A 25166-nucleotide genomic window follows, 5' to 3' on the forward strand; every position below is an offset into this window, starting at 1 on the left:
TGTGAAGTGTAAATGTAGGATGTATTGTGAAGTGTAAATGTAGGATATATTGTGAAGTGTAAATGTAGGATATATTGTGAAGGTGTAAATGTAGGATATATTGTGAAGTGTAAATGTAGGATGTATTGTGAAGTGTAAATGTAGGATATATTGTGAAGTGTAAATGTAGGATGTATTGTGAAGTGTAAATGTAGGATATATTGTGAAGTGTAAATGTAGGATATATTGTGAAGTGTAAATGTAGGATATATTGTGAAGTGTAAATGTAGGATGTATTGTGAAGTGTAAATATAGGATATATTGTGAAGTGTAAATGTAGGATGTATTGTGAAGTGTAAATGTAGGATATATTGTGAAGTGTAAATGTAGGATGTATTGTGAAGTGTAAATGTAGGATGTATTGTGAAGTGTAAATGTAGGATGTATTGTGAAGTGTAAATGTAAAATATAATATATTCAACATGATGTTACCAAAATCTATATAAATAATATCTACTACGTACTGCTCGATCATCTATCTAGTAGATAGATTATAGAGGATGAATGATATATAGCGTTACTTACTAGATAGATAGATAGATAGATAGATAGATAGATGATAAATGTAATATTATATTTATTATTTATATTTATTTAATATATAATTTAGTTGAGTTTCTACTATGTAACCACAGCACAGGTAGCTAATTTTATTTGAACTATTTTGTGGTTTGTATTTGTATGCTCCAAGAGTGTATTAGACATTGAAAAACATGTACAGTAAGATTCTGTAGTGTTAAATAAACGTTTTATTGAAAAATTAAGGTGTTATAGTAATTTTTTTATAAAATCGCGATTAAATCGCAATGCGTTTTTTTTTTAAAATTGCGATTTCCCCATCCCATATCGCCTAGAACTAATATATATATACAGGTAGCCCTCATATTACGCCGGGGTTAGGTTCCAGAAGGAATGGTTGTAAATCGAAACCATTGTAAATTGAAACCCAGTTTATAATGTAAGTCAATGGGAAGTGAGGGAGATAGGTTCCAGGCCCCTCTCAAAATTGTCATAAGTAACACCTAATACATTATTTTTAAAGCTTTGAAATGAAGACTTTAAATGCTAAACAGCATTATAAACCTAATAAAATAATCACACAACATAGAATATATAATTAAACTAAGTTAAAGGGACATTATACACTCATTTTTTTTTGCATAAATGTTTTGTAGATAATCTATTTATACAGCCCATAAAGTTTTTTTTTTTAATTAATGTATAGTTTTGCTTATTTTTAAATAACATTGCTCTGATTTTCAGACTCCTAACCAAGCCCCAAAGTTTTATGTGAATACGCTCGACTGCCTACTCCAGCTTGCTCCTGTTTGTGTAAAGGGTCTTTTCATATGCAAAAGAAGGGGGAGGGGGGGGGGGTGGGGGAGGGTCTTATTTGCCACTTGCAGTGGGCTTTCCAGCTACCTTTTCAACAGAGGTAAACTGACAGCTTCTAAGTAAGTTTTTAAACAGTTTTATACTGAATTTTTATATCAGTATCTGTGCATCTTATTCTTTATAGTAGTGTCTATTACATGCAGTTATATGAAAATGAGTGTATACTGTCCCTTTAAATGATTTTTTTTGCTAAACAGCATTATAAACCTAATAAAATAATCACACAACACAGACTTCACTTGCATTTTTCTGCAAACAGTTCTTTCTATGCATTCCAATCTGGACGGATTTATAGACAGGAAGATCTTGTTCCTTTGAAATCTGCTCGATAGCTCAGGTCTGGTTAAACTGATTAATTTCAGCTTGCTTGACTTTGCTGCAACACAAGCGGACAGCTCCACCTACTGGCTATTTTAATAAATGTACTGCTTCTCAATGCTTTTCAATAGCAGTCACATGACTGGAAAAAAAGGTTGTTATTCTGAAATGGTGTAAATTGAACCGTTTTAAAACGAGGGCCACCTGTATATATATATATATATATATATATATATACACATACACATACACATATACATATATACACACACATACAGACACTGAGAGATTGTTAAATACACATACCTCATGATGTACATAGGACTCACAGCCATAGCACCAAACTGAAATGTCTGAAAAGCTGAGGACAAGGTTGTGTCCAGATGTGACACCATGTAAGAGCATATGTTTAGAGACATATCGCCCGCACAGCACCTAGAACAGATAAATAATTAATACATTAGACTGAAAAATTGAACTCCTACCACCTGACGGAATATTATTTAATTTACCTGATAACAAGTGAGACAGACCCAATTTTCCAGCTGGGTATTGCACTCAGCACATGGTTGTGATACATTGAGACCGCCGGTTGGCACTTCACGCACAGATGTCAAGTGGGGACACCAGGACAATGGCAACACTGCAAATCCTGTCTCCTAAAAGAACAGAACACCAATATGCTAAACAAGAGATATCAACCAAAAAGAGCTCAATAAACAGATATCAACCAATTACAGATAAGCAAGCAGAAATCAATCAACAGCACAGTATGTAGGCAACAACCAATAAAAGCTATGGGCTCGATTCAAGCCCTTCTCCTCGCTATGACTGCCGGTTCTTACAAGATAACCTGCAGTCGCGATTTATCAAGCAGCGGTCATCAGACCGCTGTTTCCCTACTCTCTTCTCCACTTCTTAGGTGGAGAATTTAAATCTCCCCAGTCTTCTCTGACCGGGGAGATTGAAATCTCCTGCCCAGACGTGATTGGCTGTACGCGGGCAGGGGACGGGATTGGACGCAAAATAGTGCTCGTGTGCAATGTTAAATTCTGGCAGCAAATTACTGCCCGCCAGGCGAGAGCTGGGGCTGACGGGGACGAATATGTCCGCCCTTGATTGATAAATTGAGCGCTAAGTGTCAGAGTGTTTAACCAGTGTAATCAAAAGAACAAAGCAGCAGTGTTTGCACATTACACTAGCGAATTAGCATTTGCTTCATAACTTCATTTTAAAAACTGAGTGAGATAACTAAGCACAGCTTGGGATAAAAATGCATACATATAATGACCGGAACACGTTTTTTAAAACTGTTAAAAGCACAGTAAACGCCTTGTACTTACAACACATTTCTGTTGTGTTGCTATAGAATAACACATCAGTCTGCAGGCAACAAATCTAGCCATAGCTATAGCCATAATGTTAGCATAAAGTCAATTGTTTTACAGCTAGTGCAAGTTCTGAGAATGAGAAACATTACATTAAAAGTGGACAAAATAATGGAAGTCTATTGCTAATTTGTTCCACTACTTATAACTAAACAATTTATATAAAAACATTTTACCGTTCCTTTGAAACATTGACTTTAGTAACATTGTCAAAGGTGGACAAAATCAGCACAGATAACAAGAGGGCTCCAGCAGAAAAATGGCAATCAACACATTATGGCCCAGACTCCAAGTGAAGGGCTAATAATGGCATGAGATGCGATATCAGTATTGCTGGACTGTGCTAAATTGGTGCACAAATTGATTTTACAAGTCCAGGGTAAAACAGATTTTCCTAAGAAGCTTAGCGCAGCCAACATCCCTTTAGTGTGCCCTATACTTTCAATAGATATCAATTTTAATTTGTTTTTATGTATTTTTAAATACTTGAAACTCCTATGTTCTGCACTTCTTGTATTTTCAAATAAAATAATGTATATATTCATATAGATATATAGGTGTACAGTCATGGCCAAAAATATTGGCACCCCTGCATTTCTGTCAGATAATGCACCACTTTGCCCAAAAAATTGTTACAATTACAAATATTCAGGCATTCTCATGTTTATTTCTTTTGTTTGTATTGGTATGACACAAAAAAAGTTTAGGAAAAAAAGCCAAATCTGACACATTCCATGCAAAACTCCATTTGGACCACTCTTCTTTCACAAACTGCTCCAGGTCTCTGTCTATCAGATTTGGAAGGGTTCCTTTTCCCAACTGCTGTTTTGAGATCTCTCCCAAGGTGTGCTATGGGACTGAGATCTGGACTCATTGCTGGCCAGTTTAGTACTCTCTAGCGCTCTGTCTTAAACCATAATTGGGTACTTTTTGAAGTGTGCTTTTGGGTCATTGTCCTGCTGTAAGACCCATGACCTCTGATTGCGATCCCCCCCATATTGCCTAGCCCTAATATATATATATATATATATATATATATATATATATATATATATATATATATATATATATATACACATACACACACACACACACATACTGTGACGGATACCCCGGCTACCTCGACTGGGTAGCTCCGCCAAACAGGTCCTGCTTCCTCCCTGGTGACTGCAGCTATGTAGCTGGCAAGTGACCACAGCCTGTAACCACCCCTGATGCCCGACAGCACCAGTATTCAGGGTCCCACACTGTGGCAGACTCCAGCTACCCAGACTGGGTAGCTCTGCCAGAGGGCCCTTCCTCTGTCTGGAACAGGCTGCTATGTAGCCCAGGAAAGTGATTTTAGCTGAAGCCCACCCAAATAACTAGACAGACTAGCATTCAGGTGAAACAGGAACTGATTTTATTGAAAACACACACTCCTTTTATACACACAGCTCATCTTGATAAGAGGAAAAGAAACAGGTCGGGTGTGTGCACTTTAATCTGTATTCAATTATTAACAAGTCTTTGCTGCATACTGCATTAAAATGACTGACAACTGTGAATAATGAGGGAGCTGCCCCAAACACCCCCACAATTTAGTTCCCAGGGGTAGCACAGACAGACATCTGTGAAACCGAAGAAAAATTGGACTCACCACTTCCTGGTTTCTGGGTGCAATACCTTCCAAACTCAGATGCTGTAAACCTGTGCAATGGTGTCCTATCTGTATAATCAACTCCTTCTGATTGGTGCCTGGGTATCCTCTGTCCTTTCCTGGCACCACTTGCCGGTGATTCGCAGTGCTCCCAATTACCCCTTGAGAGAGATCAGTCAGATGCAGTATAAAACTCTTCCTCCACAGTTTATACCCAGTACCTGTGCTCACTGTTGGCCATGAAAAGTCCAAATCACAAAAGTTATTACAGGAGCACCAGAGTAGTGGGTAAAATTTCAAAACTTTATTTAGGTTCACTAGGGTATCATTACACCTGGGTAAAAAGTACAAAAATATATGAACAGATGAAAAAAGGCTGACCGATTTCGGCTACTGCCTTACTTCTAGCCTGAGAAGCCGAAACCGGTCAACCTTCACTAGGGTATCATTACCCCTGGGTAAAAAGTACAAAAATATATGAACAGATGAAAAAAGGCTGACTGGTTTCGGCTACTGCCTTACTCCTAGCCTCAGAGGCTAGGAGTAAGGCAGAAGCCGAAACCGGTCAACCTTTCCTCATCTGTTCGTATATTTTTGTACTTTTTACCCAGAGGTAATGATACCCTATTGAACTTAAATAAAGTTTTGAAATTTTAACCAACTACTCTGGTGCTCCTGTAATAACTTTTGTGATTTGGCATCTTGATAAGACCCTGGACAATCCCACAATTTTCCCGCCATTCCTGCCCCTCCAGACGGACCGGCAGCTCCATAGCAGCCACAGTCCCAGGACACAGGGGTGGCAGTTTAGGGGTGATCCCGGTGTCATTTTAAAGCACTCGGTATCCAGATGCCACAGTCCAAAAATCAGCATGATTCGCTACTGGGGACCGGAGTTACAGTCCGTTGAAGTTATGGGGTTAGAGGTGTCCAAAACCCCCGGTTCCCAAAGGAGCTCCCCTCCTATAATTCCCCCAGCTCTTGTCCTCCCTAGGGGCTACCAATCCCCAAAAGAGCGGAGCTCTGGGGCAAAGGGCTGCTGGAGCGACCAGGGGTAAAGTTAGCGGGTGTCCTGCTGTCCTGTGGCCGACCAGGAGTTCCAGGAGCCCGGCCAGCCTGAGAGGGGTTAGGCGGGTTGCTCTGAGGAGCTCAAAACCACTGAGAAACAACAGGGGTGAGGTTGTAGAGGGGTGGGATCTGCCGCTGGGGAGAAAGACCGACTGTCTCCTCTCCCTGTAAAAATAGAAAGAAGGGCGAGTCGGGGCCACAGGCTTAAGAGTTTAAAAGGGTAAATTTATTGCCATACCAGTTAAAATAGTAAATTCACAGCATTAGACATAACAGGTCAGATCTGAGACCGCTGCTGTCTCAGATCTGACCTGTTATGTCTAATGCTGTGAATTTACTATTTTAACTGGTATGGCAATAAATTTACCCTTTTAAACTCTTAAGCCTGTGGCCCCGACTCGCCCTTCTTTCTATTTTGGCTGTGGATTTCATGCAGACTTACAGAGGTCTGCTGGCGGTTAGCGGGGAGCTCCATAAGTGGATGCTGTGTTTGAAAAGGAGCAGAGTACATTGGTCACACCTGGTTGTGACGAAGGATTGTAGGAGGGTTCAGACAAGGAGGACAGACCGAGACCGGGAGACTGTGCAGCGATTGCAAACACCGGAGGACTAAGGTACTGTGCCTATTCTAACTTGATTTGTGCAATTTGGAACTTGAATACTGCCCCCGTAAATCAATTGGATTCTGGATCTACAGTTTAGTTTGAGCGCTATATTGGGACTTTCCGTTTGTTTATGCTCCTCTCCCTGTACCTGGCTCTGCCCCTGGGGAGAGAGACCGACTGTCTCCTCTCCCGGGAAGTGGTTCTGCGTTAGGGGAGGGAGGACAACTACATCCTCTCCCTGGTTTACCAGAGCTGCTGCAAGGGCTGGGAAGAGGCCGGCGGCTCTCTGCCCTGTTGTCATCGCTTCTGCTAGGGTGGCCCCCTGGTACAAGACCATAAGCTCGGAGCCAGACTGCTGATCCGGATCCAGCAGCCCTGGTTCCCTTTTTCTTTGTTGCCACCCCTCCATGGTCAAGCTCCATGAATCCCAGAGGGCTGCACCCCAGATCTGTATACCCTTGGCACGCTGCTTAATGAGATCTAGCAGCCTCTTGTATTCCTCTACTAGTGCCTCTTCCTGGTCAATTATAAAATCCAGATCGTCTAGCAGCCAGGTCTCTTCCAAGAGATACAGCAGTTCCTCTTGGAGCCCAGAGATATCCTCCAGACCCTGGTCCGTCTCGCTCCCAAACTGTGGGTCCTCTGTCCTTTTTGTAAATAGCAATCCAGGGCCACCGAAGCCAAAGCCCTCTGTGGGGGAGCAATCCTCCAGCCATGGCTGCTCTTGCATAGCGAGCCATTGGAGGGCCCGATAGCCATCCTCCACCCACATCTCTTGCTGGACCAGACTATGCAGAACAGATTGCCATTGCTTCTTTGGCTCTTTTCCCAGGAAAGGTACTCTCACACTCCGCCGAACCCGGAACCTTGTGTCATTTGTGGGAAGGACCTTTCCATTGTCCTGCTCCTGTTGAAGAGCTTGCCACCAGAGATTCCGGCAGATCAGGTCCCTCTGTTCCAGCACATCCTGTTGGTAAATAGGACCATCCAGCTGGGCCAGCGCCTCCTGTACTCTCCTTAGAAATTCAACTTCCATAGTTACCGGCTACTGTGGCCCTTCTCTTCTGTCAGCAGGAATCATGTGAAAGAAGCAGATCCCATCGCTGCCAGTCAATGTGACGGATACCCCGGCTACCCCGACTGGGTAGCTCCGCCAAACGGGTCCTGCTTCCTCCCTGGTGACTGCAGCTATGTAGCTGGCAAGTGACCACAGCCTGTAGCCACCCCTGATGCCCGACAGCACCAGAGGGTCCTTCCTCTGCCTAGAACAGGCTGCTATGTAGCCCAGGAAAGTGATTTTAGCTGGAGCCCACCCAAATAACTAGACATACTAGCATTCAGGTGAAACAGGAACTGATTTTATTGAAAACACACACTCCTTTCATACACACAGCTCATCTTGATAAGACCCTGGACAATCCCACAATTTTCCCGCCCCTCCAGATGGAGGCACCTCCATAGCAGCCACAGTCCCAGGACACAGGGGTGGCAGTTTCAGGTTGATCCCGGTGGCACTTCCAGGGTGTCATTTAAAAGCTCTCGGTCCCCAGATGCCACAGTCCAGCATGATTCGTTACTGGGGACCGGAGTTACAGTCCGTTGAAGTTATGGGTTAGAGGTGTCCAAAACCAACGGTTCCCAAAGGAGCTCCCCTCCGATAATTCCCCCAGCTCTTGTCCTCCCTAGGGGCTACTAATCCCCAAAAGAGCGGAGCTCTGGGGCAAAGGGCTGCTGGAGCGACCAGGGGTAAAGATAGCTGGTGTCCTGCTGTCCTGTGGCCGACTGGGAGTTCCAGGAGCCCGGCCAGCCTGAGAGGGGTTAGGTGGGTGTCCGTTGTGAGGCGGCCGACCGGGAGTTCCAGGAGCCCATCCAGCCTAGGAGGGTTTTCCTGGTCATACACCAGCTCTTCTCTAAACAAGTTTGGAACACAAAACCATGCAAACAAAAGCTTCCAGAGATTGTGGTTGCTCTGAGGAGCCCAAAACAACTGAGAAACAACAGGGGTGAGATTGTAGGGGGTGGGCGGTAGCCTTAGCTGTCTGGTATCCGTGACACATACTTTCCCAACTTTCTGACATATATATACATAAAAGAAGAAATCCAGCAAACCTCCCAGGCGTATAATCAATCAAAGATTTATTTGGAAAACCGTGCACAAAAACATATAAAAAAAAGGGTAAAACATACAGAATGTCCCAACAACCTGGAACAGATAAAGGAATCGTCCTACGCGTTTCAGCAGATATTCGCCTTATTCATGGACATAATTTACTCCACACCAACTTGTCTATTTAAACACACCCTTGTCATCAGGTGTGAGAGCTCCAGGTACTAATTATTAAAGGGACAGACCTAGAATATCACCATACTGAAATAAAGACAGACTAAAAATAATGAGCATAATACATGGTGGGACAAACGTGCCCTAGAGAAATATCTTATAATGGGTTTAATTCCCAGGGGGCTACGTCTTAACAAATATCCCACATTTCAGACAAATGACTCTTCCTTTATTGCTAAATGGAATGCCATTTTAACGGACTGCTCAAGGAGACTAATGGAGTTAATAATATCCTATAAAGAGACTGTCTTACACAAAACAAGAGATGAACTGTCTGAATTACAAGCACAGCTTAATGACTATGTGTTGCACCCCAAATATGGGGATATGGACACTCTGCTGAAAGAATCTATAGATAAGTTTAAGGTGGAGCTGGATAACTTTAAACTTAAAAAATTCATTAGAGATAGTGATGACCATGCACATGACAGGGTCTATACCTGGCACACACGTAGTAATTCTGGTAGTAATAACAGATCCAGATCTAGATCTAGGTCCAGAAATAGAGCCAGGACAACTTCACCAGTAGAAAAACATGTAACGTTTTTAGAGCAAAACCCTGAAGAGAATACTTTACAGCAAGCTGACATAGTACTGCCTAAAAGCATGCAGCCAGCACATAGTGAACAAATAGTTAAACCTAAGAATACAGGCATTACTAGAGTTGATCCTATAGTCACAAGATACAATAGTAGTAGTAATAATAGAAATGTATCTAAAAATACCAATGTAGCAACATCAGATGATTTAAGGAGGCAGGATTTTTTAAGGGATAATGACACTCCTAATCCTATACTAAAACAACATATAAATCCAGATTATAACATTGATCAGCAGGTTTTTCAGGCAGATCCCAACACCAGGGAGAGAGGAGGAAGCATAGGAAGAGGAGCAAGAGGCAGAGGGGCAAGGAGGCAAAAGAGAGGAGGAAGAAACAAATATGCACTATGAATGTAATCAATATTTCAAATTATACTCTTACTAGAGAGGAGAAAGAAGTATTGAGTTTTGGATTAGGTTATGTACCAACTAATAAATTTAACTTGTTCAACACTATTGTAGATGTGAATAAAATGGTTCGGGATCTCACATTAAGGAAATTTTTTTGGAAAAAAGATGAAACACATGATAGCAGAGATGTAGACTTTACCTACTCTAGTGATACTCTACCTAAAATATATGACATAGTTGATTTCACAGAGGCGTGTGATCTATTAAAGGCACATGACCTAGCCAAGGAATCAATAGTTGATGAAATTCCGCTTAAATGTACACATGGTGGATATACACCAAAGTCTATATTTTATCCAACTAGGGAGAGAGGTCCATTCTTAGAAGCTTTTCACCACAGAATTGAAGAAGACCTTATTGCACTCTTTAATGACACCAAGCATCCTTATCCTAATTTAAATGAAAAACAATCTAAGGCCCTTAATAATTTAAAATCTAGGGAGGATATTGTAATAAAGAGGGCGGATAAGGGTGGATGTGTGGTGGTGCAGGATAGGCAGTCATATCTGGAGGAAGCTCTTAGGCAACTAAATGATGCTGACGTCTATGAAGTTCTCAGATATAACCCAACTGAGAAATATAGGCAGCAGCTCGTATCACTGTTAGATGATGGCTTGGAGATGGGGGTTTTAGACCAGGGCACTGTAGACTATCTCTATGTTCAAGATCCAGTTACCCCCATATTCCATCACCTCCCCAAGGTTCATAAATCCTTGGAGGGGGTGAAAGGAAGGCCTATTGTGGCGGGTATAGGATCTCTATTTGAAAATATTTCAACATGGATTGAATCTCTACTACAACCAGTAGTCTATGGTCTTCCATCATATCTCAAAGATACGAAGCACCTTTTGGGTTGTCTAAAAGAGGTAGCTTGGACAGACGCAGCGGAATGGCTTACTATAGATGTAGTTAGTCTGTATTCTGCTATCCCTCATAAAAAGGGTTTAGAAGCCATCTCATACATGCTGGACAGATTCAGTAACTATGACGGCAATCTTAAGACCTTTCTAATTCAAACCTTGGATTTTTTACTAACCCATAATTTTTTCCAATTCGAGGGGACTTTTTATCTCCAAAGACGTGGCACTGCCATGGGGGCTAAATTTGCCCCAGCCTACGCCAACCTATATATGGGTTGGTGGGAGGCATGCCACGTCTTTGGAGATGCAAATCCCTTCAGGGGTTACATTACTATGTATAAAAGATACATTGATGACCTCCTGTTCGTTTGGACAGGGGGTCCATCTAGATTAAAGGAGTTTGTTCAATTTCTCAACTCCAATGATGCTAATTTACAGTTTACATATGAGAGTAATAAAGAATCTATACCCTACTTAGACCTCCTATTGATTGGAAAAACAGACACTCAGCAGATAAAGACAACTTTATATCGCAAACCAATTGCGGCGAATGCGATATTACATGGCCAAAGCAATCATCCAAAACATATGGGTTTTGGAATAGCCAAAGGGCAATTCATAAGGTTAAAACGTAATTGTACTGACAATGAAGTCTTTATCACAGAGAGCTTGAAAATGAGAAAAGATCTCCTAGAGAGAGGCTATCATATAAAAACAATAGATCGAGCCCTCCTAGAAGTAACCAGATTAGATAGAGAAACCCTCCTCCTTGATAACAAAGCCCTAGTGAATAAACAACGTTTTGATAACTCCAGACCTACATTCATAACCACATATAGTGCACAATTTAATGCAATATGTGATATAGTGAAAAAGCATCTCCCAATTTTGACTGCTGAGGACAGCCTCAAAGATCTTGTGCAGAAGGGATGCAACTTTGTCTCGCGTAGAGGCTATACGATAGGTAATGCAGTTTCTCCTAGTCTACTTAGAAGTACACAGACAAGAAGCAATAGCTGGTTAAATGTAAAAGGGCACTATAGGTGTCACTACAGCAATTGCATTGCTTGTGGATTCACAAAAGTTACTAAGAATTTTCAATCATACACCACACAGAAGGTCTATGAGTTGGATACATATACCAACTGTCGCTCTGTCTTCGTAATCTATCTCATAGATTGCGTGGAATGTAAAAAACAATACATTGGGTGCACCTCTAGAGAGTGTAGAAATAGGATCAGGGAGCATCTCAAGAATATTGAGCATGGTATCGAATGCTCTGACCTTGCCAGACACTTTATACATGTCCACAACAAAGTGGTTAATAGTCTAAAGTGGCAAATTATTGACCATATCAAACCTGCCATACGTGGTGGAGATAGAGTAACTAAACTTTCATACAAAGAGGCTTTCTGGATTTTCAAAATGAAAACCAGGATTCCAGATGGTTTCAACATAGTGGGTGATGTCATTAATTTTTGGAGGCATTAATAGATAGGATTTATATTATGATCCCAGGAAGTACATTAAGTAGCAAAATGTGATAATCTATACTAAAGAGGATTTACATCATGTATTTAAGATGGGTACACAGTAGTATAGTTTAGATTGGCTTGTATATATTCTTTATCTCTATGTATTAATAGAGTAAAATTCCATCTTTATTAATTTATTCTAGATACATTATTATTAGAATTAGCACAGCTTGCTCTGAACCATATATAAAAATTTATACACACTGTTTTGTGCATCTCCTCATTGTCTTTTGCAACGCCCTCTCTGTTGTTCTTCATTAATAAGTCCTCTCAGGTATACAATATATGTCATGCTGTTATTGGGGTAATTAATAATATGATGCACTCACTACCGTTTATTTTCAAAACTTATGGTTATTGTTAAGGCATTAGTATATCAGTTCATAAATATTTTCTCGCATGGAGGCTCTACAATAAACAGAGGCAGATCCCATTTATATAAGTCTTTAACTAGATGCTTATGGTAGAATATGCTACTCAAATTATATATATATGTTTAGCCCATGTTTATAAATTGTTGAGATTTGTATATTTCTTTATATGCTATATTAACATTTAAAGTATTAACATTTAAAGTATTAACGTTGCAATCTCCCCCTAATGTAATGCTCATTATTTTTAGTCTGTCTTTATTTCAGTATGGTGATATTCTAGGTCTGTCCCTTTAATAATTAGTACCTGGAGCTCTCACACCTGATGACAAGGGTGTGTTTAAATAGACAAGTTGGTGTGGAGTAAATTATGTCCATGAATAAGGCGAATATCTGCTGAAACGCGTAGGACGATTCCTTTATCTGTTCCAGGTTGTTGGGACATTCTGTATGTTTTACCCTTTTTTTTATATGTTTTTGTGCACGGTTTTCCAAATAAATCTTTGATTGATTATACGCCTGGGAGGTTTGCTGGATTTCTTCTTTTTTGATGTTGTTGCCGTCTAAACAACCAGCTTAAACCTCGGCGTTCTCCAGGACAAAGGCTTGCAGTACCCGGCTTACTGACCGGCTGATGACGTCATCGTAAGACGCCGGTGTGTGTCAACAGGCATTCACAGAGGCGGAGGCTCTCACGGAGTTCGGGACTTACCTGATAAAAAGATACAGCAACGGCAGTCTAAGGTGCTTCGTACCGGCCCGGGGACCCACAGAGTGGTGAACGATCCGGAGGCTGAATAGGCTGCTTGGTATCCGCTTGAATTTACTTACGTTGGTGAGTCTTCACAATACCGCTTTAAATACTCTAAGGATTGATGCTGCTGGTTATGTACACTATAAAAGTCTGGAGCTGTCTAAAGGGGGATTTCTTGTGATTTATATATATACATACTTTGCCCAACTTTCTGACACTGGGCTCTACATTGCACCACATAATTCTTTGGTAATCTTCAGATTTCATAATGCCATGCACACAGTCAAGACATACAGTGCCTGAAGCAGCAAAGCAACCCTAAAACATTAGTGAACCTCCACCAAATGTGACTGTAGGGACTGTATTGTTTTCTTTAAAAGCCTAATTTCTTTTTCTGAAAAACAGTAGAATGATGGGCTTTACCAAAAAGCTGTAATTATGTTTCGTCTGTCCACAGCACATTCTCCCAAAAGGATTTTGGCTTCCTCAGGTAAGTTTTGGCAAACTCTAATATGGCTTTTTTATGTTTCTGTGTCAGCAGTGGGGTCCACCTGGGTACTACCATAGCGTCCCTTTTCATTCAGATGGCAACGTATAGTGCGAGCTGACACATTTGTACCATGTGCCTGAAGGTCAGCTTGAATTTGTCTGGAAGTTGATTGAGGTTCTATATCCACCATTCAAACAATCCTTTGTTACAATCTTTGATCAATTTTTCTCTTTCATCCACCTCCAGGGAGATTAGCTACACTGCCATGGGCTGTAAACTTTGTGACAATGTTGCGCACAGTGAACACAGGATAGACTTGTAACCTTGAGATTGTCCATGCTTTTTCACAATTTTTGTTCTCAAATCCTCAGACAACTTTGCTGCTCTCTCTCCATGCTCAGTGTGGCACACAGAAAAGTTGAGTAAATTTTTCACCATTTTAACTGGTTGCCAGTGTGATTTCTATATTGTCAGCACCTGTTAATTGATACAGGTGAGTTTAATTACAAATTACAGGAGCATCACAAACTTGGAATGCAATTATTTGTTACAATTTTGAGAAGGTGCCAATAATTTTGTCCAGTCCATTTTTGGAGTTTTGCGTGGAATGTGTCAAATTTGTAATTGCAACAATATTCTGGGCGAAGGGGTTCATTATCTGACAGAAATGCAGGGGTTCCTAAAATTGTTTGGCCGTGACTGTATGTATATATACTGTATATTATTATTATTTTTACAATAAAAAAGCGCTGTCCAGAGTTCTTAACCAAAAAAGCAGCTTAGATGCCTTTGTTTTCAAATAAAGATAGCAATTGATAATAGGAGTAAATTAGAAAGTTACTTGAAATTGAATGCTCTATCTGAATCACAAAAGAAAAAAATTGGGTTCAGTGTCCCTTTAAATATGAATATTGCATAACATATACATCTTTAGACGTATATTTTAAAGCACTTTGCCTTCCTTTTTTTTCTAACACCTTTTTTGTGCAATATTTTTTCTTAATTTGTATTACATATTGTTATTATAAGTGTAACTGTACTTTGTAATGTATTTTTGATGCGTTTTGTGCAACTTTTTAGTTTCGCAAAAAAGTTAACCAAGAGCTCTGAAGTAACGGTAATCATTCTAGCATAAATTGCGTTTGAGCTCAAGCGATCATGTTTACTTTCAACTCGCAATTACGAGCGATAAGCCAGAGGATCGCAAACACTTGCAATAAACCCCTTATTGCTTGGGCGCACTCGTAATCTGGCCCTTAAAGATTTATCCTGTACCATTAGGTGTTAGAAAGAAAGGCACAGTGAAATCCGCTTAAAATAATTTGACCAGCACAACATGAAACAAACCGCACACACATTTGGACGGAACATACACAGAGCGTTTTCACTTACAGAATCCCCCAGCAATGGATCCACAAAGATTTGGCACAGTGTACTGGGCAACGTAGTGTCACAACCGCCAGCTGCTTCTGACAATAGTTTGTCATCATTTTGGAGGTCTAGTCTCTAAGGAAAGAAGAGTATTCTACTGAGTCCTTGCAATATGCAGTGATCTCCCCAGGATGTTTTAGTGGGTTCACCGCCCGGCTGATTTTACTGACCACCCCGCTAAAATGTTAGCCAATATTAAGCTATAATTAGCTAATATTACCATTATTATTTCACTGTATATAGCACAAGTTATCATTAAAGAGATAATAAACCCAAATTGTTTCTCTTATGATTCAGATAGAGCATGCAATTTTAAGCAATTTTCTAATTTACTCCTATTATTAATTTTTCTTTGTTCTTGAAAACCAGGAATGTATAAGCTTAGGAGCCAGCCCTTTTTTCGGTTCAGCCTGGGTAGCGCTTGCTGATTGGTGGCTACATTTAGTGCTACCCAGGTGCTGAACCAAAAATGGGCTGGCTCCTAAGCTTTACATTTCTGCTTTTCAAATAAAGATACCAAGAAAACGAAGAAAAAAATAATAATAGGAATAAATTAGAAAGTTTCTTAAAATTGCATGTTCTACCTGAAAGAAAAAAAATGGGTTTAGTATCCCTTTAAATAAATATATGTTAAATTATGCAATTACTTTAAACTTTAAATAGCAGATACATGTATAATATTAGATTGTATTACACTGCCCCCACATGGCAAACATTTCTGTGGAGACCACGGAATATGTATATTTATCTGTCTACGACCATCCCCAGCAAATACACTTCACTGTACCTATAATTCATCTTTCTTACACACCAGCAAACTCTCTAACTCCCTCATCACATACAGGCCACTTACAATATCTATCACACTTCACACAACCTTTACACCCTGCACACACTTCTCTGGCATGTATATACTTCTTCACATTTTTTTCCACTTCTTGTACATATCTCTATTTCCCATCAAACAGCAGCCCCCCTCCTATATATTGACCCCTCCACCTTATTCCATTCTCACCATCTGTGTCTCCTCACTTGTTTTTTCACATCTATTGGCAACTTTGTCTCTCGTTTCACCTCCCTTACAGAGAACGGCTTCTCTTCCAGCTCCCTCCCAAGGTGGCGTGTCCTCTAGTGAGATGACTAAGGAGCTGTTGTCCATCTCATCACCCAGTTGCAAATGTTTGAAATCTAAAAGTTGTTCTGAGGGACTTGCTGCTCTGGGCAGGTCCTGCTCAGCTGTCTCACCCTTCACCTCAGTCCTTTCATACACCAAGTGCTTGTGAGCTTCCTTATCTGTCAAGCTGATCAGTGCATGTTGTGAAACCTCAAGAGTCTCCCTATTTGTTACAGTATCCTGATGTGATTGACACACACAATCCTTGCTCACAATTTGTACATATGGATTATGAATAGGGCACTTTCTCATGAGATCATGTAAGGTAGTCTCTCCCTCTCTAAGTTCTTCATGTTGGTAATGTTCTGAGAGCCCCTGATGTGAAGGGCTTCTAGGGCTCTGCTTCTCATGGTGATGGAGATGTCCGGGTGTATCACTTGCACATATCTCATGTAAGTTGCCTTGAAGAATCTCGTCATCATTGTCTGGCTTTTTTTGTGACATGCATTCAGGATTCTCCCTCTCAATATCCTCATGTAGAACATTCTTTAGAGTCTCTCCCTCCCTTTCAAGCCCCTCAAGTGGAATTCTCTCAGGAGTCTCAACTTTCCTCACTAGCTCATTGGCTACATTATTCTGTAGACAAAGAGATGCTGAGTTATCCTTTTCCTGTGTCACAGATGGTGGGGCATCAAAACTGTGTTCTGGTTCCACATGCTGAGATGTCAGTGCCACAGCACCTGTGTTGCCCATATCTGCTGTAGTTACAGGTTTGTGGGGTGACGGCCCAGTACTTTCTACTGTCCTACTCTTTCTACAAATGTTTTTGCTTGGGGTTGTTTGATCTTCTGTACTTTCAAGATGGGAGGACTTTACTGTAACTGACAAAGAGAAAGAAACATTATAGAAAGGATCACACCCAAACTTACTTCCCACCAATTTACAGAAAGAACTTACCATTAAGGCGCAAGCCATGCCAGTATTGACGTTGCACATTCAGCACATTGTGGAGTGAACGCAGGGCTGACACCCGAAGGGAGCGCCTTTCTAATATGAAGGCAGGAGGGTCACCGAGAAGGGTTTGGGTGCACATGACCATAGACTCAGAGATGGAAGTGAGATTATATCCTCCCTGCAAGGTAGCAGATTTCAGAGTGTTAGAAAAGGGCAAAACTCAGACCTAGAGGCGGAAAAAATCAATGAATGATGACATTTGAATGGCAGAATGACGGCTTCCTTTAACATTTGTTCTGTTAACATCTAAAGTACATGTCAATTTTAATTTACCTAAATTCACACATAGGGCCTGATTATCTAAAATTAGCTGGATGGGATGCAAAAACCCTCGCAGCGGTCGCCCAAAGGAAATTCTATAAAAAGAGGGCTGTTCCTGCCTGTTACAAGAGACTTAAAGGGACAGTCTACACAAAAATTGTTATTGTTTAAAAAGATAATGCTTTTGCTACCCATTCCCCAGCTTTGCACAACCAACATTGTTAGATTAATATACTTTATAACATTTCAACTTCTAAATTTCTGCCTGTTTCAAAGGCTCTTTTCACAGCATCTTAATCACATGCTTTTGTATTTGCTTTTCATAACAGGAGACTGATAGTTCATGTGGGCCATATAGATAACAATGTGTTCACATCCAGGAAGTTATTTAAGAGTTAGCACAACACAGTACTAAATGCAACTCAATAGATTTTAAATAGTCACAGTCATGTGATCAGGGGGCTGTCAGAAGATTCTTAGATACAAGGTAATCACAGAGGTAAAAAGTATATTAATATAACTGTGTTGGTTATGCAAAACTGGGGAATGGGTAATAAAGGGATTATCTTTTAAAACAAAAAAAATTCTATTGTAGACTGTCCCTTTAAAAATAATGGAAGACTCAACTTTTTTTAAATATCCCTCCCACTTCCTCGTTAGTCCAGTCATTCTACAGAGGGAACAAGGAAAAGTAGGAGAAATATCAGGGTATAAATGGTGCCAGAAGAATAAGACAAATAATAGGGGGCTGCCCTTAGACGAGAAAAAACGGATGGGGGTCGTGGACTCTCCCTATCCGGAAAGAAAGGCATTTATCTGGTAAGCATAAATTATGTTTTCCTTCCTAAGATAGGGAGAGTCCAAGGATTCATTCCTTACTGTTGGGAAAACTATACCCAAACTCCAGAGGACACTGAACTGAATAACGGGAGGGAACAAAAAGGAAGAGGCGGACCCTATTCTGAGGGCACCACAGCCTACAAACCTTTTCTTGTAAAAATTAGAAAAAGTATGTAAGGAGGACCAGGTAGCCACCTTACAAATCTGATCCATAGAAGCCTCGTTCTTAAAGGCCCAAGAGGAAGCCACTGCTTTAGTGGAATGAGACATTATCCTCTCAGGAGGATGATGTCCCGCTGTCTCGTAAGCTAAGCGGATGACACTCCTTAACCAAAAAGATAAGAAAGTCGAAGTAGCCTTCTGCCTTCTTTGTTTGTTGTTTATTCGGGAAGCGTAAGGATGCTTCCCCGAATAGACAACAAACAAAGAAGGAAGATTGTCTAAACTCCTTAGTAGCCTGAAGATAGAACTTCAAGGTGCGAACCACATCCAAATGGTGAAGTAAACGTTCCTTCAATGAAGAAGGATTAGGACCCAAGGAAGGAATCACAATATCTTGATTGATGTTGCTATCTGACACAACCTTAGGAAGAAAACCTAATTTAGTATGTAAAACTGCCTTATCTGCGTGAAAAATCAGATAAGGGAACTCACATTGCAAAGCAGAGATCTCAGAAACTCTGTGCGCAGAGGCAATAGCCAATAAAAAGAGAACCTTCCAAGACAACAATTTAATGTCAACAGAATGCAGAGGCTCAAACGGAGCCTGTTGCAAAACACGAAGAACAAGATTAAGGCTCCAATGAGGAGCCCCAGATCTAAACCCAGTTCTGATCCTAATCAGAGCCTTAACAAAGGACTTGCACGTCTGGAAGCTCAGCCAGACTGTTGTGCAATAAAACTGACAGGGCCGAAATCTGTCCTTTCAGGGAACTAGCAGAAAGGCCCTTCTCCAGTCCATCCTGGAGAAAAGATAAGATCCTGACAACCTTAACTCTGTGCCAGGAAAAACCACGCTCTTCACACCAGAATAAGTAGGTCCTCCAACCTTTGTGGTAGATACAGCAGAAACGAATACTCAAACAAAATTACTGAGTTACAAATTAAAATAAAACAAGAAGAAAAAATAATTAGTGATATTTCTGGGAACAATGCAGATAGTGATCACTTACTGCCACAAAGGAAAGAGCCAAAACAAGTAATAAAACAAGATAAAATGCAAATGGGCCCCACTAAAAATCCAAGTTCTGTTCCAATTGCCCCTGTCATAATATCTGAGCATTTTAACACCCCGAAAGTTCGCACAGGTTTCTCAAATCAGGCTAGGCCAATGACTGTAGCAGATAAAAACATTTTTCAGAAATGGTGGGGCACAATCCCCACAAACAGCTTTAATAACTTTTCACATTGGTTTCACAAGGGATCTGAAAAAGCCATAAAATTAGGTATGAGCATGCAGGAATGGACAGAATTGCTTCAAGATGCCATGGGCCCCTATGCCAACAGGTTATTAGGATTCAACTCAAGCATAGCTGATCAGGCTGGGAGAATAGTTAAAACCGTTTTCAATTTTACTAGTCTAGAGTTTTATTCTGGTGTGTGCTGCGCCAGCCACAAACCCAAATTGTCTGGGGGTCACCAGCTCACATACAGAGGGTACTTGAAGCTCTCCCCAGAAAATGTCAGGAGTTTGTAAAGCTGTATGATCCAAACTCCACAAAATTAGATATGATGCTCACTAGAGCTGAGAAGTGGTGGAATTATCACCCATACACCATTAAGGCAATTTCTGCAGTGAAGCAGTCACTGGAGAACAATCTGAACATTCACAGGCAGGAATCAGAGAGGGGCAACAGGAGACGTGTTTGGGGATATCAGAATAGTAGAGCATCAAATACAGTAAACTGGAGAGACAGGAATTTAAATGGAGACATTAATAGAGGAGAAAACAAGTGTAAAAATTGGAGGTTGAGGCCAAATGAGATAAGCAATAAGGCCAACTTAAGTTATTGGTAACTCAAACAAAAAAAACAGGAGAATGAGAAATGAAATTGGGTTTCTAAAGAAACAGCTGACAGAGTTGGAGTGCTCAAATGAAATCATTCATTTTTGTTTATAAGCATATTTGTTTGCAGTACATTTGTATCGTGTAATGTGTACTTTATTTTTAAGTTCAATTAATAATTTTAAGTGTCTTTTCATTAAGTTTAGAATGCATAGTTAATTGATGCATTTTCTTTCTAAAAAAACCCCAAAAACAAATAACAGATACCTCCATTGTGATTAGTTTTGGGAGGCCACATGCAATAAAATTTCTATGTAAACTGTCTGAAGTCTTATCTTGCAGGATGAAAACCAATGAAGATAGAAGGCTTCTCACCTTTCCTTCCAGCTTTTCCCCAATAACACATATTATAGATTGTTGTTTTTCAGGTGTCATCAGGACTGATCTAACCAAGAATCTATGATGGTGGCGTTGGACAAATTAAAACAGAATTTATGTTTACCTGATAAATTACTTTCTCCAACGGTGTGTCCGGTCCACGGCGTCATCCTTACTTGTGGGATATTCTCTTCCCCAACAGGAAATGGCAAAGAGCCCAGCAAAGCTGGTCACATGATCCCTCCTAGGCTCCGCCTACCCCAGTCATTCGACCGACGTTAAGGAGGAATATTTGCATAGGAGAAACCATATGGTACCGTGGTGACTGTAGTTAAAGAAAATAAATTATCAGACCTGATTAAAAAACCAGGGCGGGCCGTGGACCGGACACACCGTTGGAGAAAGTAATTTATCAGGTAAACATAAATTCTGTTTTCTCCAACATAGGTGTGTCCGGTCCACGGCGTCATCCTTACTTGTGGGAACCAATACCAAAGCTTTAGGACACGGATGAAGGGAGGGAGCAAATCAGGTCACCTAAATGGAAGGCACCACGGCTTGCAAAACCTTTCTCCCAAAAATAGCCTCAGAAGAAGCAAAAGTATCAAACTTGTAAAATTTGGTAAAAGTGTGCAGTGAAGACCAAGTCGCTGCCCTACATATCTGATCAACAGAAGCCTCGTTCTTGAAGGCCCATGTGGAAGCCACAGCCCTAGTGGAATGAGCTGTGATTCTTTCGGGAGGCTGCCGTCCGGCAGTCTCATAAGCCAATCTGATGATGCTTTTAATCCAAAAAGAGAGAGAGGTAGAAGTTGCTTTTTGACCTCTCCTTTTACCGGAATAAACAACAAACAGGGAAGATGTTTGTCTAAAATCCTTTGTAGCATCTAAATAGAATTTTAGAGCGCGAACAACATCCAAATTGTGCAACAAACGTTCCTTCTTCGAAACTGGTTTCGGACACAGAGAAGGTACGATAATCTCCTGGTTAATGTTTTTGTTAGAAACAACTTTTGGAAGAAAACCAGGTTTAGTACGTAAAACCACCTTATCTGCATGGAACACCAGATAAGGAGGAGAACACTGCAGAGCAGATAATTCCGAAACTCTTCTAGCAGAAGAAATTGCAACTAAAAACAAAACTTTCCAAGATAATAACTTAATATCAACGGAATGCAAGGGTTCAAACGGAACCCCCTGAAGAACTGAAAGAACTAAATTGAGACTCCAAGGAGGAGTCAAAGGTTTGTAAACAGGCTTAATTCTAACCAGAGCCTGAACAAAAGCTTGAACATCTGGCACAGCGGCCAGCTTTTTGTGAAGTAACACAGACAAGGCAGAAATCTGTCCCTTCAGGGAACTTGCAGATAAACCTTTCTCCAATCCTTCTTGAAGGAAGGATAGAATCCTAGGAATCTTAACCTTGTCCCAAGGGAATCCTTTAGATTCACACCAACAGATATATTTTTTCCAAATTTTGTGGTAAATCTTTCTAGTTACAGGCTTTCTGGCCTGAACAAGAGTATCGATAACATTATCTGAGAACCCTCGCTTCGATAAGATCAAGCGTTCAATCTCCAAGCAGTCAGCTGGAGTGAAACCAGATTCGGATGTTCGAACGGACCCTGAACAAGAAGGTCTCGTCTCAAAGGTAGCTTCCAAGGTGGAGCCGATGACATATTCACCAGATCTGCATACCAAGTCCTGCGTGGCCACGCAGGAGCTATCAAGATCACCGACGCCCTCTCCTGATTGATCCTGGCTACCAGCCTGGGGATGAGAGGAAACGGCGGGAACACATAAGCTAGTTTGAAGGTCCAAGGTGCTACTAGTGCATCCACTAGAGCCGCCTTGGGATCCCTGGATCTGGACCCATAGCAAGGAACTTTGAAGTTCTGACGAGAGGCCATCAGATCCATGTCTGGAATGCCCCACAGCTGAGTGACTTGGGCAAAGATTTCCGGATGGAGTTCCCACTCCCCCGGATGCAATGTCTGACGACTCAGAAAATCCGCTTCCCAATTTTCCACTCCTGGGATGTGGATAGCAGACAGGTGGCAGGAGTGAAACTCCGCCCATAGAATGATTTTGGTCACTTCTTCCATCGCCAGGGAACTCCTTGTTCCCCCCTGATGGTTGATGTACGCAACAGTTGTCATGTTGTCTGATTGAAACCGTATGAACTTGGCCCTCGCTAGCTGAGGCCAAGCCTTGAGAGCATTGAATATCGCTCTCAGTTCCAGAATATTTATCGGTAGAAGAGACTCTTCCCGAGACCAAAGACCCTGAGCTTTCAGGGATCCCCAGACCGCGCCCCAGCCCATCAGACTGGCGTCGGTCGTGACAATGACCCACTCTGGTCTGCGGAATGTCATCCCTCGTGACAGGTTGTCCAGGGACAGCCACCAACGGAGTGAGTCTCTGGTCCTCTGATTTACTTGTATCTTCGGAGACAAGTCTGTATAGTCTCCATTCCACTGACTGAGCATGCACAGTTGTAATGGTCTTAGATGAATGCGAGCAAAAGGAACTATGTCCATTGCCGCTACCATCAACCCGATCACTTCCATGCACTGAGCTATGGAAGGAAGAGGAACGGAATGAAGTATCCGACAAGAGTCTAGAAGTTTTGTTTTTCTGGCCTCTGTCAGAAAAATCCTCATTTCTAAGGAGTCTATTATGGTTCCCAAGAAGGGAACCCTTGTTGACGGAGATAGAGAACTCTTTTCCACGTTCACTTTCCATCCGTGAGATCTGAGAAAGGCCAGGACAATGTCCGTGTGAGCCTTTGCTTGAGGAAGGGACGACGCTTGAATCAGAATGTCGTCCAAGTAAGGTACTACAGCAATGCCCCTTGGTCTTAGCACAGCTAGAAGGGACCCTAGTACCTTTGTGAAAATCCTTGGAGCAGTGGCTAATCCGAAAGGAAGCGCCACGAATTGGTAATGTTTGTCCAGGAATGCGAACCTCAGGAACCGATGATGTTCCTTGTGGATAGGAATATGTAGATACGCATCCTTTAAATCCACCGTGGTCATGAATTGACCTTCCTGGATGGAAGGAAGAATTGTTCGAATGGTTTCCATCTTGAACGATGGAACCTTGAGAAACTTGTTTAAGATCTTGAGATCTAAGATTGGTCTGAACGTTCCCTCTTTCTTGGGAACTATAAACAGATTGGAGTAGAACCCCATCCCTTGTTCTCCTAATGGAACAGGATGAATCACTCCCATTTTTAACAGGTCTTCTACACAATGTAAGAATGCCTGTCTTTTTATGTGGTCTGAAGACAACTGAGACCTGTGGAACCTCCCCCTTGGAGGAAGTCCCTTGAATTCCAGAAGATAACCTTGGGAGACTATTTCTAGCGCCCAAGGATCCAGAACATCTCTTGCCCAAGCCTGAGCGAAGAGAGAGAGTCTGCCCCCCACCAGATCCGGTCCCGGATCGGGGGCCAACATTTCATGCTGTCTTGGTAGCAGTGGCAGGTTTCTTGGCCTGCTTTCCCTTGTTCCAGCCTTGCACTGGTCTCCAAGCTGGCTTGGCTTGAGAAGAATTACCCTCTTGCTTAGAGGACGTAGCACCTTGGGCTGGTCCGTTTCTACGAAAGGGATGAAAATTAGGTTTATTTTTTGCCTTGAAAGGCCGATCCTGAGGAAGGGCGTGGCCCTTACCCCCAGTGATATCAGAGATAATCTCTTTCAAGTCAGGGCCAAACAGCGTTTTCCCCTTGAAAGGAATGTTAAGTAGCTTGTTCTTGGAAGACGCATCAGCCGACCAAGATTTCAACCAAAGCGCTCTGCGCGCCACAATAGCAAACCCAGAATTCTTAGCCGCTAACCTAGCCAATTGCAAAGTGGCGTCTAGGGTGAAAGAATTAGCCAATTTGAGAGCATTGATTCTGTCCATAATCTCCTCAAAAGGAGGAGAATCACTATCGACCGCCTTTATCAGCTCATCGAACCAGAAACATGCGGCTGTAGCGACAGGGACAATGCATGAAATTGGTTGTAGAAGGTAACCCTGCTGAACAAACATCTTTTTAAGCAAACCTTCTAATTTTTTATCCATAGGATCTTTGAAAGCACAACTATCCTCTATGGGTATAGTGGTGCGTTTGTTTAAAGTGGAAACCGCTCCCTCGACCTTGGGGACTGTCTGCCATAAGTCCTTTCTGGGGTCGACCATAGGAAACAATTTTTTAAATATGGGGGGAGGGACGAAAGGAATACCGGGCCTTTCCCATTCTTTATTAACAATGTCCGCCACCCGCTTGGGTATAGGAAAAGCTTCTGGGAGCCCCGGCACC

At 41.5% G+C, this 25166-nt stretch overlaps 1 protein-coding gene across 1 annotated transcript in view; it reads right to left on the reverse strand.

The window, feature by feature from the left end:
- LOC128642666 (uncharacterized) overlaps positions 1–25166 on the reverse strand; it is a 90465-nt gene that overhangs the window by 39998 nt on the left and 25301 nt on the right. The window contains exons 5-9 of the mRNA XM_053695448.1: positions 17317–17491; positions 16261–17240; positions 15207–15320; positions 2265–2411; positions 2059–2187 (exon numbers count right to left, since the gene is read on the reverse strand). Coding sequence (XP_053551423.1) covers positions 2059–2187; positions 2265–2411; positions 15207–15320; positions 16261–17240; positions 17317–17491 — 1545 coding nt within the window. The remainder of the gene's footprint in view (positions 1–2058; positions 2188–2264; positions 2412–15206; positions 15321–16260; positions 17241–17316; positions 17492–25166) is intronic.

This window comes from Bombina bombina, chromosome 12 (genome assembly GCF_027579735.1).
Source record: "Bombina bombina isolate aBomBom1 chromosome 12, aBomBom1.pri, whole genome shotgun sequence".
Classification (NCBI taxonomy): domain Eukaryota; kingdom Metazoa; phylum Chordata; class Amphibia; order Anura; family Bombinatoridae; genus Bombina; species Bombina bombina.